Source organism: Gossypium hirsutum, chromosome D06, assembly GCF_007990345.1.
Source record: "Gossypium hirsutum isolate 1008001.06 chromosome D06, Gossypium_hirsutum_v2.1, whole genome shotgun sequence".
Lineage (NCBI taxonomy): Eukaryota > Viridiplantae > Streptophyta > Magnoliopsida > Malvales > Malvaceae > Gossypium > Gossypium hirsutum.
Window position 1 is genome coordinate 13,221,948 of NC_053442.1, and position 13,850 is coordinate 13,235,797.

A 13,850-nucleotide genomic window follows, 5' to 3' on the forward strand; every position below is an offset into this window, starting at 1 on the left:
TGTATTTAGATTAAATGTTATACTATGTCCTTACTAAGCTATGTAAGCTTACGGGTTTTTGTGGCTTGTTTTGTAGATAATCATTGCTGACTCTTTGGAAGGATCAACCAACAGGCTCACACTATCCATCTAAGTTGGTAGTTTTTGTATCTTTGGGTAGTGGCATGTATATATAGATAAATATGTGGTTTTGAAAAGTTGATAGATGTAGTTCTTGAATGAGATGTGTGTTTTCTTAGGGTATGTTTTGTATTGATGAAACAAGTATACATATATAATGCATATATGAACACCTTGATGTTTAGTTTTTGAATGAAGTGGTTTTAGTCATAATGAAATGCTTATTTGCTTAATGTCTTATAAAATAGGTCTTTTGATCATATTTTAGAATAAATGTTTAATGTATATATGTGGTGCCTTTGAATGACATATTGGTTGGATGAAACAGGTTGATTGATTTGGTACATTTAGGTGTGTTGGAGTAGTGCCTAGGTCTATTGAATGTGTACATAATTGGAGTGGTGGAATAGGTATGGTTTGATCTTAAAATAGCATGATTTTTGGGTCAAATTTGGTGCACATGGCCTGGGACACGGGCTATCAATGTCACACGGCTTGGCGACACGGTCGTGTGTCATTTGTGAAATTCCTAATGTTTTAAGTTAGTGAGGCACATGGCCGTGTGTGGCAAGTCAGAGAGTTACACGACCTGGCACACCTCCTGCGACACGGCTGTGTAACCCTACTCAGTGAGTTACGGGTGAGGACATGGGCTGGGACACAGCCATGTGACCCCTGTTTTCACATTTTTACAACTTTTTCTTAAAACCTTTGATTTGTTTCAAATTAGTCCCAAATTGTTTCTAAACATTTTTAAGGCCTCGAAAGCCCAATTTAAGGCCCAAATTGCATTTTTTATAGGTTTTTAACGAGTTTTCGTTACTTAATATTGAATGACACATTTTGATATAAATTGTTTGGAATTGCTTGGTGATACTTCGAAACCCTAATTCGACGACGGAGACGGGTTAAGGGTGTTACAAATCGGGTCGAGCTAAGCTCGAATTTTAAAAATTCTACCTAAAACTAGATTTATTAGAAAGTAGGCTTGTATTTTTGTTCAAGTTCATTTTTCAGGTTTTGTCTACGTGTTTAAACCCTCCCATATTTCGAGAGGGCTTTTGGACTTGAGCGAGTAACTTGACCCTTGGATAGCTCTAAAATAGACGGTAAGAAAAGAAATGAAAAGAAAAAAAAGAATATAAAGAAATTTAAAAAAAAACATGTTTAAATTACGTGGAGATGACATGGAAGCCAATCAACATTTAACATCACTTGTGATTCTTGTTACACTCTTAAATAGGGATGTTCAAACAATCGGTTTGGTTAATACCCAAACCGAATTATTATTAATTGAATTATCCAAAATGTAAAAATCTTTAATTGCTAACTGAATCGAAGTTTTTTTTCAAATACATTAACCAAATCGAAATATTTCGATTAATTCGGTCAGTTAAATGAAATTTACGTGTTTTTGTCTTAAATAAGTATAAAACATATAAAAAATACATTGCTAATGTTCATTTTCTTTTATTTAATAGTTTAAAATTTTTTAAATAGAGGTAAAAACAACAAATAAAACATAGAAACACTGCATAAGTCTTGAAAGTTAACAACCAAATAGTACATAAGTCTTAAAAACAACAAATATTTTGGTTAATTAGTTAATTCGGTTAATTACTCGATTTCGAACTGAATTAATCGATAATCAAAATTTAAAAAAATCATTAACTGATCTTCAACTAAACTAAATTTGCCCACCGATCAATTAACCGAATTAGATCGGTTTGATCGATTAATTTGATTTTAGCCCAACTATGAATATCCCACTCTTAAAGTCGAGTGATGACATGATGATCAAATTGTTATGAATGGATAACTTGTGTAGCTGTTACCTAGCAATTGAAACTTCGGTAACCAAAACGCAACCTTAAATAAACGAAGGGATTATTTTTGTAATTTAAAAGCTAGGTGGGAAACTACAAACTAGTGTTGAAGTTGCAGAGCAGCTAATCAAGAAAGACAATTTTTATACATAAATATTGGTTGATAAGATCACAAGAATCAAAACGTTAGCGCAGCAATGGCGTACCCAAGCATGGGAGAAGCCCACAGAAGAATCACAGATTACCTAAACAAGTTCTGCGACGCCGTTTCGTACCAAGATGTAGCTTCCCTTGCTCAGCTCTTTTCCTTCTCCTCCAACTCACCTTCTCTCCTTTCCCTTGCTGACGTCCTAAACTTCTTCCAGGTCTATCTCTCTTCTTCTTTTCTTGTTCTTGTTATCTATTGTTTAAGGAGTCAAAGGAAATTTGTCAAATTTTGAATATTTTCCCATTTTTCTTTGTGATAGGATGCTAATAGATTGATAAAACAATCGGATAAGTTTTCCCAGTTTGGTGAGATTTTGGCCCCGCTTTTTCGTTCTTTGCAAAGCTACAGACTTGGAAACTTGGTTGAAGCCTACCATGCGTTTGAAAAATTTGCAAAGTAATTTACTTTTTTCCGTTTATTTTTTTTTTAGGTTTTCAAGATACTGTTCAGTCTTTTCTTTAATTAATTAGAGAGGCTTATGCAATGTGGTAATTGTTGGAATCTTGTAATGGCAGTGCTTTTATTCAGGAGTTTCGAAATTGGGAATCAGCGTGGGCATTGGAGGCTTTGTATGTTATTGCTTATGAAATTAGGGTTCTTGCTGAAAGGGTATATTGATGGCAAAACCTTGTAGTTTATGGTTTCTCATAAAACAATTTGAATTTTATGTAAATTGAGTTTGGGATATTGTAATTGTAGGCTGATAGAGAGTTGTCTTCTAATGGAAAGTCCCCTGAGAAGTTGAAAGGAGCTGGCTCATTCCTCATGAAAGTATTTGGTGTTCTCGCTGTAGGTTCTTTTGTCTTCTAAAAATACTTTATCTGCCTATTATCAAGTTGCTTAGACTTCATTTGCTGAATTAATTGCCATTGTTCCTAATTGTTGGTTCTGACACATGGATTCCAGGGAAAAGGCCCAAAACGTGTCGGAGCATTATATGTGACTTGCCAACTGTTTAAAATCTACTTCAAGGTGATATTTATGTTTCTTCTAACTTAGCTTTCTGCTTTGCACATAATATTTTGGCTTGGTGTTCTATATTTATGGTGAATTTGGTTTTGGAAAATGGATTGAATGCTTAGAACTAGGTATGAGGTTAAGAAGCATTTTAAGATTTTTCTCTGCCCCCGGCCTAGGATACTGTGTTCTCTTTCTCCACCATGCACAACAAAAGAAATTCAAATGATTTTCCATCCCAACATCAGTTATGAGTATCTTCTTTTTGAGCTGAGAAAGGCACAATTGACTATGCTGCGTATGAACATTAAATTTTATTTTGCAGCTTGGTACAGTACACCTCTGTCGAAGTGTAATAAGAAGTATTGAAACTGCTCGTATTTTTGACTTTGAAGAATTTCCTAGAAGAGACAAGGTAAATCTTTTATCTTCCCCCTGGAATTTTCCATTTGTACAAACGGCAATCCATTTGATGAATGCTTCCTCCTTTTCCAGGTCACCTACATGTATTACACTGGGCGTTTGGAAGTTTTTAATGAAAATTTTCCTGCTGTAAGTGATCTAATTTCCATGGAGAAAGCTTTCCTTCTTTCCTTTTGAGATATAAACTTCATTTGTGATTGTGTTTCGTGTGTTTGTCTAACATGATTAATCATTTAGACTTGGGACCCTGCTTATATCTAGCACCCGAGCTTCTCATTACTAATTTTATCTGGTTTTAAGAGTGAGAAGAAATTCAATATAATGGGAACTTACTCTTTGTCCTATATGCTGTTTGACTGGGCAGGCTGACCATAAATTATCATATGCCTTGACACATTGCAACCCTCTTAGAGAAGCAAATATAAGGTTTGTTTATGTGTGCTTTTGGTATATATATCTTGCATCTGCATGGTACAGAAGTCATAATAACTGCCTTATTAAAAGTTGTAGCTGCATTGATCATTTTGATGTCTAATGTGGCATTTGACAACTAGGTGAAAATTTTCCTCTTTTAATGTAACTGCCTCAAACACATATGCTTCAAATTTATTTCATTTCAACTAGTATTTCTAATCTATTTCTTGACGATTTTTCAACTTATCATTAATGTCATTCTGTTTTTTTTTCCTCTCAATTTATTATATTCATGGAAGTATCAAAATTAATCCGAACTAGCTGTGGATGAAGTTAATTTTTCTTTCAGTACTAAAAGAACTCCTTTAATATTCATACAAAGTGATTTCTATCTTCAATGTAATCCAAAATCCCAGTTGTGGATTCTTTGACGTTAGAGCTTGGAAAATGATAGAACTGTAGTAACATCGTCATCATTCAAATTCACTGGATAAATATAAATCAATGCTAAACTGTCGAGCAACTTGTTTTACATAATCTTACTTCTGCATCAAACTTTGACATGAGGTAGCAGGTTAAGTCTAGTTTTTAGCATTTCTTGCTTCTTATTTGGTTTGATTTTTGTAGGATGATATTGAAATACTTGATACCAGTCAAGCTTTCATTGGGCATCTTACCTAAAACTTGCCTCCTAGAGAAGTATAACCTCCTTGAGGTACAGTTTCTCTCTTATTGTACTTATTTTTCTTTCTATGTAGTCCTTACGTACATCTAGATGCTTTATACTCTGGCCTTTTTTTGGAGATGTATATATGGTGTGATTTAATATTAAAGGGAACAAAAGAAAATCAGATGAATGAAAAAGGAAAATTGCATTTATTTTCTAAAAGCTTTGGCTATTGTTTCAATGCATCAAATTAGTAATTAGAAATGGTTGTATTTGCAGTACAATGATGTTGTAAAAGCTCTAAAAAGGGGTGATCTCCGTCTTCTTCGGCATGCTCTCCAAGAACATGAAGACCAGTAAGTTTATCTTCCACAATTCTGTTAATAATGAAATCACCTTGTTAAGACTGATCTATCTATTTCGCCCCATCTATAAGGTTTTTGAGATCTGGTGTGTACCTTGTCCTGGAGAAGCTCGAGCTCCAAGTTTACCAAAGATTGGTCAAAAAAATGTAAGTGCTTTACACGAAATGACCCTTCATGATATTTTGAATCGTTGCTGCTCATAATATTGACTCTGAACATTCTCATCTCATAGTTACTTCATCCAAAAGCAAAAGGACCCAAGCAAAGCTCACCAGTTGAAGTTGGAAGTAATTGTCAAAGCATTGAAATGGCTTGAGATGGACATGGATCTAGACGAGGTATGTATTTTCTGATTACAGTCTTCCCTACAGTTGTGTTTGGTAATGAGAATTTACCATTCCTTTTTGTTCCATTTTGCAGGTTGAGTGTATAATGACCATTCTTATATACAAAAATCTTGTGAAAGGGTACTTTGCTCACAAGAGCAAAGTGGTAGTTTTAAGCAAGCAAGACCCTTTCCCCAAATTAAATGGAAAGCCTGTTAACTCATAAACATAATTCTCTGTAGTGGTAATATAGAAGTTAAAACTTTTGAGCTTTGATGATTATATGCAGGCTAGTTTGATAGTAAAATGATGAATTTAATAGAGAAATGGACCTTTCAGTGTATTAACCATTCCTTTTAGGCCTAGCTAAATCATCAATAGAAAGCTTTTTTGGCCGTTTTCCTTATCTTGTTGTTTAATGACCTCAGGAATAAACTTTTACTCAATTGATTGTAATAAAAAAAAATAGAGATTTAGATAATTATTTAATTTTAATTCCATTGACTTTATTTATTTATACTGAAGTCATAAGTCAACCTGGACATACCTCAATATAGTAACTTTTGTTTATATTATACAACAATTTATGCATGAATATGAGCAAATTATTCACTAAGGATGAAAATGATGCAATTTTAATATAATTACAAACGGTAAAATTTACCTTTGAAGAATGGAAAAGATGGAAAATTGATAACAAATTTACATTTCTTTTATCTCGGTGCTTTAAGTATACCATTCGTTTTATTCGTGCTCCAGGTTTGAACCATTATAGAACCTGGTGATATCGACCCCCTCCAAGTAAACTCAGAACTACAATCGATAACTGAACATGCTCCTTTAGCATTTGTTGTACTGGAAGAGGATTAAGTCTAGAAAATAGAAGAAAAGGATCAAATGTGGAAACAAATTTCTTAGCAGCTGACTTCATCTGCAAGTTCACAAAACAGGCAATACATAATCAGCTTAGGCATACTATGTAGCTTTTACATGTTTATTTTGGGTTATTTAGGCTTGCGATGCAATTTAAACATCTTTTGGTGCAAAGTTTGTAAAGAAAGGTAATCCCAGCAGTATCAGTATGTGATGGTAGATTGTTACACAAAACATGAATGCCTGTATGTTCTTGTTAGGAGAACCAAAGTTGCAAAGCCCGCCATGACTACGACTTTAATCACCTAGAGTAAAGAAAAGGAAAAAGAAAATTAGCAGTGACATTTTGCAGAAAGAAGCTCATTCACAACTTATTTATATCTCTACTATACTATAAGGTATTAGATGACGACAACAACAACGAAGAGACTACAATAACAGGATGATTCAAATTTCAATGGAATTCTAAATATTAAATGGAGGAGAATTTTTTGTCATTTCGGTAGATTTTAATTAATTGCAGATCATTGCAAATATGCATCCATGACCATAAACTAATTGTTTGGTCACATTATGATCTTGTCCAGCTGCTATAAACACTCGTTAGAAAACCATGCTATAATTCTTAAGACTTTTTGAACAACAATGAAGCAATAAAAACATTGCCATTTGATCATAATACTAGTCTCATCTGTTCATAAAAGCTATATCATACAATTTTGGTGTTAACTAAGATAAGTTTTTTTGGTGTCTAGTTTTATGGTGTTTCATATGGTCCTTGTGTTAGTTATTTTGATGCTTAAATGTATATGTTTGTTTTAGATGCTATTTCACTGATATTTTGTTGTTTAGATGTGTTGAGCTTTTTGTTTGTTCCCTCACTAGCTCTATGCTAAAAAGAAATCATATAAAAGTCGAGGGGAAAATATGAAGGCTTTGCATTATGACAACCTTCATAGGAAGAAGAACCATTATCTTCTTGCAAGGGAAAATATATCTTGTTACTTCAATAGCAAAGCAAAAAATATAACCTTTCCAAAAGGTCCAATGGATTCCTCAGGATTCATGGAAGTCTCAACCCTTCGTCCTAACTTTTCAGAAGTCTTCCCATCTTCATTCTCCACAACAGCAGTGCCAGCATCAGCATCATTAGCCTGAAAATAACAAGCAAATTTGAAGACATTTGAACAAATTTAATCAGGTGACCCTTTTCCCTGAAACATATAGTTTATAAGCAGGCTGCTATTTTACCAAACCAAGAACGTGATATATATGTATATGTATATGTATGTATCCTAGAGTGATAATAGTAGTTTAGACCATCTGAATACAGATGCATCAGAAAGTTCCAGCCTTGCATTATGTCCACTAAGGAAGGATGACAAACTTAATATATGTATATATGGTTTTAACTGTGTTATTCTGAACTGTTCCTTCATAAGCGGTGTATCCCAAAAAGGGAAACAAATTAGTATCTTATTTGTAACATCTGCTAAGGTATATATTCAGTACAATGCTTGACACAGTGACAATATTGGTTCCTTAAGCCTTTTATTCCATCAAGATGCATTTTTCATCTTGTATGCTACAGAAGGATTACTCAATATTGATAGTTATATTTCCGAACATGAGCTCAAGCACGGTAATATATATGTAAAGCCTTGCAGTTAATCAGATAGAACATAATTTGCAGTAAAACATGATAAATGTAAGTGACTCGAGATAATAAAATTAATTTATCCAATATTAGTAAAACCTTAAGAAAATATGGGATATCTTACAAACCTCTCCTGTGCTTTTTGGATCACAAGAACTCAAATTTATTTGGTGGGTATTTGCTTCATCGCAAAAACCTCCCATTTGATCCATTGTTTGTTTGGCCCCAGTTGTTATGCATGAGCATTTCGCTTCACCTGGAAATATCCAGAGGCCAGAGCTACCAATGGAACAATGGTGATTACTCCAAATAGCCACTGATTTTCGTTTTCCATTTGAAGTTCCTTCAGCTTCTCGTGGATCCTTTTGAAAATTTTCTTCTCTACCCTCCTTTGTTACCGATTTTCTTCTAGAGTATTGCTTTGCAGAAAACAGGTTCCAAGATTGGTTACCTTTTGAATACTTGTCAAGGATTCTTTGAGAAAATTCGCCTTTTTCTGTTATTGATGCTCTCTTGAAATCTTTGGAATATTTCTTCTCTTCCTTCACCACACTTTCTCTTTGTTTAACTTTAAATTTATCCTTCAACTGCTCACTTTCTTTGGATGGTGCAGCCCCATATATAGGTTCCACTGAACCAAATGTCTGCACTTTTTCCCTATTGATTGTTCCTAATGTTACCTTTGGCGGTTTGATCTTTTCTGTCTCAGCTTCATTGAGATGTGAATTTACTAGAAAAGAGTTGGCTCCTATCTTTCTCGTCTGAGATATTTTCGGTGGTGGTTTAATAGAAGGTCTCACATCCTGCCACAGATCAAGTTCCAGTGATCATAATCATGTGTCTAAGTTGCAATAACAAATGGACAATTTTAAGCAACATGCTCACTTTACCTGATATAGACTACCCTCAAATGCATTTATCATGTTCTTTACATTGCTATGGCCTTTCTCTGCAGGTCTCGGCTTCTTCGAGTTATTGCGCTTCTCTAGTTCTGAAGGAACTGAATCCTGGTGAAATATTTAACTCAGTTAAATGGACATGTCTGATGCTTTTCATCTCTGTCATTCTAAATATTCAAATGAAATGAAAATTAAGAAAGCTCAAGGCTTTTAGTGAAGATCAAAAGGTTTTTACTGTAATGCTAAGTAATCCTTAACTGTGCTCTTTTGCTTCTGAATAGAACTTCTGTTTCTGCTAGTGATATCGAAATTGGCATCCTTGACGTTGTTTAAGGGGACAGACACTTGATTGGCTTCATTGGCTAGCAATCCACTTCGGAATGAACTTTCTTTTGATCCTTCAGAAGAGGCAACACTTAAATACATCAAGAAAAAGGCCATCTAGGATTGATTAAGTGTTACGAAAATTGAGTACGCAATATCAAACCTGAAACTTCACTATAACTAACAGAAGCCTTGTTGGGACTTCCATGACCGCTATCACGAAGCTCTTCATGCTTATTCTTTGAGTTATTATGCTTCTCTAGTTCTGAAGGAACTGAATCCTGGTGAAACATACAACTCAGTTAGATGGACATCTCTGTCATTCTAAATATCCATATGAAATGAACATTAAGAAAACTTGAGGCTTTTGTTAGTGAAGAGAAAAAGGGTTTTTAGTGTAATGCTAAGTAACCCTTAACTGTGCTCTTTTGCTTCTGAATAGAATAACTTCTGTCTCTGTTGTCGATATCAAATTTGGCATCCTTGGGGTTGTTTAAGGGGACAGACAGTTGACTGGCTTCACTAAAACTAACAGAAGCATTTTTGGGACTTCCATGGCCACTATTGCAAAGCTCTTCATGTTTCTTCTTCAGTGCAGATTCCCTCTGAAAATGATCTCAGAAATATATAACTTAGTAGCGCCACGGAAAGGAATAAGGTTTATCAGGATACCATAGGCATGCATTTTATCAAACAGCTTAATGCAGTGCATCCCATATTACTGGCTGATGGTTTAATGCACACATAAAAGGAATCTTGTAGGATCAGTCATTTATTGCATCAAAAGGAAAGCAAGGGAAAAAGAATACCATTATCCGAATTCGCTGGCGCTCTTCTTCATTGAGGAAAAACTGCAACTTCATATGAACATGCCCACCTCCTTCAAGGTGAAATATGTCATCCCAAACACCTTTCTCAACCACCAATCTGGTTTCAAGTCCTGCCCCATGCCATAGCTTTTTCATTCAGACTAACTCTTAATATTCTAAATGCTTATGGAAAATGAAAAGGCACAAACCTGTATGAGAAATCTCGTTTCCCTCTGCATCTTGTATTGTTATAATCAAATTGTCACGAAGGGTTGTCAATGGACTGAGCAATAGCAAAACATGTTGGAATTCAATAGCAAAATTCACAACTTTAAAACACAGCAAAATCAAAGGATGTCAAAACAAAGTTTAGAGTCATTACAATGAGAATTCCCCTTTGTCCCAAGTCTGGTACTCTATTTTTCCCTTGGAAACTGCGTTATGAAGATGAACTCACTGGTAAAATTTTCTTCTCACAGTGTATAGAATATAGCCATTCAAGATAAGAAAATTTGGACATGAAAGTGTTGATTGGTTTACCTTTTATTGATACTTTTGATGATGATGATGATGACGATGAATGGAGACCCTTGAAATCCAGAACTGAAATGAATTCAATGAGGGAAGTCTTGAAAAAGGAGTATGAACTTCAACTGCCATATTGGAATTACATTTAAGACAAAACTTGGTACCTGAAACTTGGATGGTTCCTGGCATTTGAGAGGAATCTTTTCTGTGAGACTAGAAAAGCAGAGATGATGATGATAAGAGAGATTAACCAGGGACTAAAACTAGCATTATCATGTCAAATTTGATAATTTGAAAGGATAGCTTAAAAGGAAAACATTGTTTATCAGGAAGACGTTTTCTGGATATGAATGTGTATAACATATGTATGCTCAATTTTTTTCAAAAGAAATTCAAATTGAAAAAATACATATGTGGCTGGACTTGAAGGCAAGGTTACATAAAGGGCCCCATTACTTCAAAATTATTTATGACTCATTTATAAAGCAGGGAAATTGGGGCAGTCGATCTCTATCCTTTGTCTCACATAGAGCCAATTGGTCCAGTTGCTTGCTGGTCCTTATTACTCTCTATCAAGGCAACTAACTTAGCAGGAGCAATAAGTAACTATTTCTCTCTATATTTTGGGGGGAAAAAAAAAAGGAAGATGGGTTTAGATTGGACAAACCCATAGAGATTCTGCACGAATAAATTGCTTGGAAACAGCCTTATCTTCAATTCTTTTCTTGATTTTCTTCAGGATCATTAGGTTTGAGTTTTCCATTCTCTGCTGATATTCAGGAATGGAGTCCAAAACCTTCACAGATAGTGCAACAACCGGAAAACATTGGTGGTTTGTCATTACCTCATGGAGTTGTCTCTGGAGCAAAAGATAAATCTGCTTTTGTTTCACTCTGTTTGTTATCCGCATTGCTTCAACTCTTCTTCCTTCCTTGCCTTTGCAAACATATATGCTGCAACAGGAAGAAAGAAGGTCAGACAATCTATGTTACTGGGACCTAAATGTAAGTGTCACATACACATGTATGTTTTATTTTTTAAAAGCTTTTGATAGTACTTGGAATGTATTGTGAGTTAAAAATAAATATGTCAATAAAAATGAATAGTTAGACTAACATAACTACTCGAAAATCAAGCAAAGAGGGAAAAGAATAATCTCTTTGTTGAGAATGACTTCTAAAAGTTTAAATAATAAATAATTCATTCAAAATTATTAACAGCAAATTTTGAGAATAAAAAGGAAAGATGAAAAAGTTTTGGACGTTAGACATGAAGAACTGAGAGAAAATTAAATTAAACATATTTGGCGAGAACACAATTTTCATATCATATAAGTTTTGTGTTAATTACATATAGTTAATTGTAAACTTAAATGTGGTTATTATTATTATTATTTTATAAAGATGAAATTATCACCCTTATTCTATTTGAATGGTCCAAATTTATCATTTAAATTTTTAACTAGTATAATTTTATCTCTAGTTCATCTGTAAGTGTTGAGAAATATTTGAAAAATGTTGGCGGGTTAAAAATTAGTTTATCGTTAAAAGATATTCAAAGTAATAATATAGACATTAAAAAAACAAGACCAATGAGAAACAAACTACAATGTGATATTATATTTGGTAAAAATTAAAATTAAAAAACTATCTTTTATTATTAAAAATAAATGAGGTTTTCATCGTTAAGAATAAGGGATATTTGAAAACAACATATCCCACATTATTAAAGGTAGATTTGGATGGACAGTGCATTTACCTATTATTAGTCTAAAAATAGCAGTGACAGTGAAATTAGATATTATAACGATATTATAACGTGAGATAAAAAATAAACTAAACGCATCGCACTGCATCCTACTACCCATCCAAACCCACCCTTAGTCAAGTATTAAAATTTTTGCTTATAAACGATAACAATTCAATAAATTTGTTAATGTTTATTGAGAGTGTAATCGGCCCAAATGGTCCAGGCCTTACAAATAGTAAAACAACCCAATAAACTAAACCTAGGCCCAAACCCCAACAGCCCACTAACCAAATTTTCTACCGAAAACCCTAGCAGCTTTGGCCCCAACGCCGCAAGCCCCAGCAGTCTCCAGTACCACCCTCGCACACCGCCGCGAATCTCGCGCCACGACCCTCCCCAGCGTGCACCGCTCCATGCGCCAACAATACCTGCAACAGCAAACTCAAAACAGAAGAGCAAAAATCGGGCAAATATACCAACAATAACAGAATAGATCTCTTTTTGATTTTGTTCATTTTTCTTTTTCATTTCGGCTATTTAAAGCCTTGAAAAATCTGTAAAAGGGAAAAAGGATAAAAAGAAAAACACTGAGAATACAGAGGTTTTTTTCGAAGGTGAATCACGTTTTCTATTTTCGTTTTTTTTTCATTCTTATTTCGTTTTGTAAGAAGAATAAAAGGAGAAAAGAGGGACTTACCAGACTTGGTTGCGTTCTGCTATTCTCTCTGTCTCGATCAGAAGCTAAAACGGCGTTTGAAGCCGAGGGGAGCTCTTGAACGGCGGCCCCCAAGGGTTAAAGAAACCCTAGAAGAAGCAGACTTTGCTTCAGGGAAAAAGAAAATCTCCCTAGCTCTTTCTTTTAAAAAAAAAAACTTAAAACAGGGGTAAACGGCGCCGTTTTAGTGGCCAGACCCGCCCGTCGACCCGACCCGCAAGCGCTTTCTGGCCCCCAAATGGTTAATTTTCGCATTTAGTCCCTTGAGTTTTATGAGCATGTTTAAATCAACTTTTTATTTATTTTAATTTTGATCTCATGTTTTATTTTTGCTTCAAATTAGTCCCCATTACTGCGCAGCGTTTTAGGGAGGCGGGTTATTTCCCTTTTGGTCCTCTACCCTTGCGCGCGTATTCAATGCGATCCTGTTTTCAAATTTACTTCGAATTTAGCTTCTTTTTTTTTTCCTTTTTTAATTCAATTTAACCCTTCATTAACTATTTTATTATTTTTATTATTATTATATTACTCATTATTTTTATCATCATCATTATTTTTATACACTTACACGCATTTTTTATATAATATATATACATATACTTTCTATAAATACATGTGCATCTTACATATATATATATGCATTATTATTTTATTTTCATATTTTTTATACATATATATACTCATACTTTATTAATATATTTTACTTATTTTTATTTATATTTTATAAGTACATGTACATATTTTATTATTATTTTCTTTTTATAATTTTTGTATACATGTATATATATATTAACGCTTTTCGATACATATATAAATATACATACACATTTTATATTTTATAACTCAAAACATTCATTTAAACCTTTTCTATAATATACATACATTTTTTAGTTATTATAATTTTTTTTTGTTATTTCATGTATCCCATTACTCTATATACGTATTGTACATATATATATGTATTTGAATATATACGTATGCGAATTTTCA

General features: G+C 33.8%; 2 protein-coding genes and 1 long non-coding RNA gene across 4 annotated transcripts; 1 reads left to right on the plus strand and 2 right to left on the minus strand.

The window, feature by feature from the left end:
- Positions 1 to 1,927: 1,927 nt before the first annotated feature.
- On the plus strand, positions 1,928 to 6,410 carry LOC107901119 (enhanced ethylene response protein 5). 2 transcript variants are annotated; one of them, XM_016826996.2, is made up of 13 exons: positions 1,928 to 2,311; positions 2,414 to 2,550; positions 2,670 to 2,763; positions 2,854 to 2,943; positions 3,061 to 3,126; positions 3,437 to 3,526; positions 3,607 to 3,663; positions 3,899 to 3,960; positions 4,576 to 4,663; positions 4,895 to 4,971; positions 5,052 to 5,126; positions 5,213 to 5,318; positions 5,401 to 5,801. In XM_016826996.2, the coding sequence occupies exons 1-13, from the start codon at positions 2,144 to 2,146 to the stop codon at positions 5,530 to 5,532; spliced, it is 1,242 nt and encodes a 413-aa protein (XP_016682485.2). In that variant the 5' UTR covers positions 1,928 to 2,143; the 3' UTR covers positions 5,533 to 5,801. The 2 variants fall into 2 exon arrangements, with proteins under 2 accessions (XP_016682485.2, XP_040951654.1); XM_041095720.1 differs by lacking the exon at positions 5,401 to 5,801 and adding an exon at positions 6,066 to 6,410 and having other exon boundaries at positions 1,978 to 2,311.
- Positions 6,205 to 11,306, minus strand: LOC107901117 (uncharacterized). Its single transcript, XM_016826993.2, has 14 exons — positions 11,064 to 11,306; positions 10,561 to 10,609; positions 10,409 to 10,471; positions 10,251 to 10,302; positions 10,078 to 10,151; positions 9,869 to 9,999; positions 9,479 to 9,664; positions 9,223 to 9,340; positions 8,994 to 9,133; positions 8,727 to 8,843; positions 7,965 to 8,639; positions 7,211 to 7,333; positions 6,408 to 6,484; positions 6,205 to 6,237 (listed from the first exon to the last, which is right to left on the minus strand). The coding sequence occupies exons 1-14, from the start codon at positions 11,304 to 11,306 to the stop codon at positions 6,234 to 6,236; spliced, it is 2,052 nt and encodes a 683-aa protein (XP_016682482.2). The 3' UTR covers positions 6,205 to 6,233.
- Positions 11,307 to 12,315: 1,009 nt separating this feature from the next.
- On the minus strand, positions 12,316 to 13,432 carry LOC107901116 (uncharacterized). The gene is made up of 2 exons (XR_001685139.2): positions 12,843 to 13,432; positions 12,316 to 12,573 (listed from the first exon to the last, which is right to left on the minus strand). It is a non-coding gene; the product is annotated as an uncharacterized lncRNA (long non-coding RNA).
- Between the last annotated feature and the right edge of the window lie 418 nt (positions 13,433 to 13,850).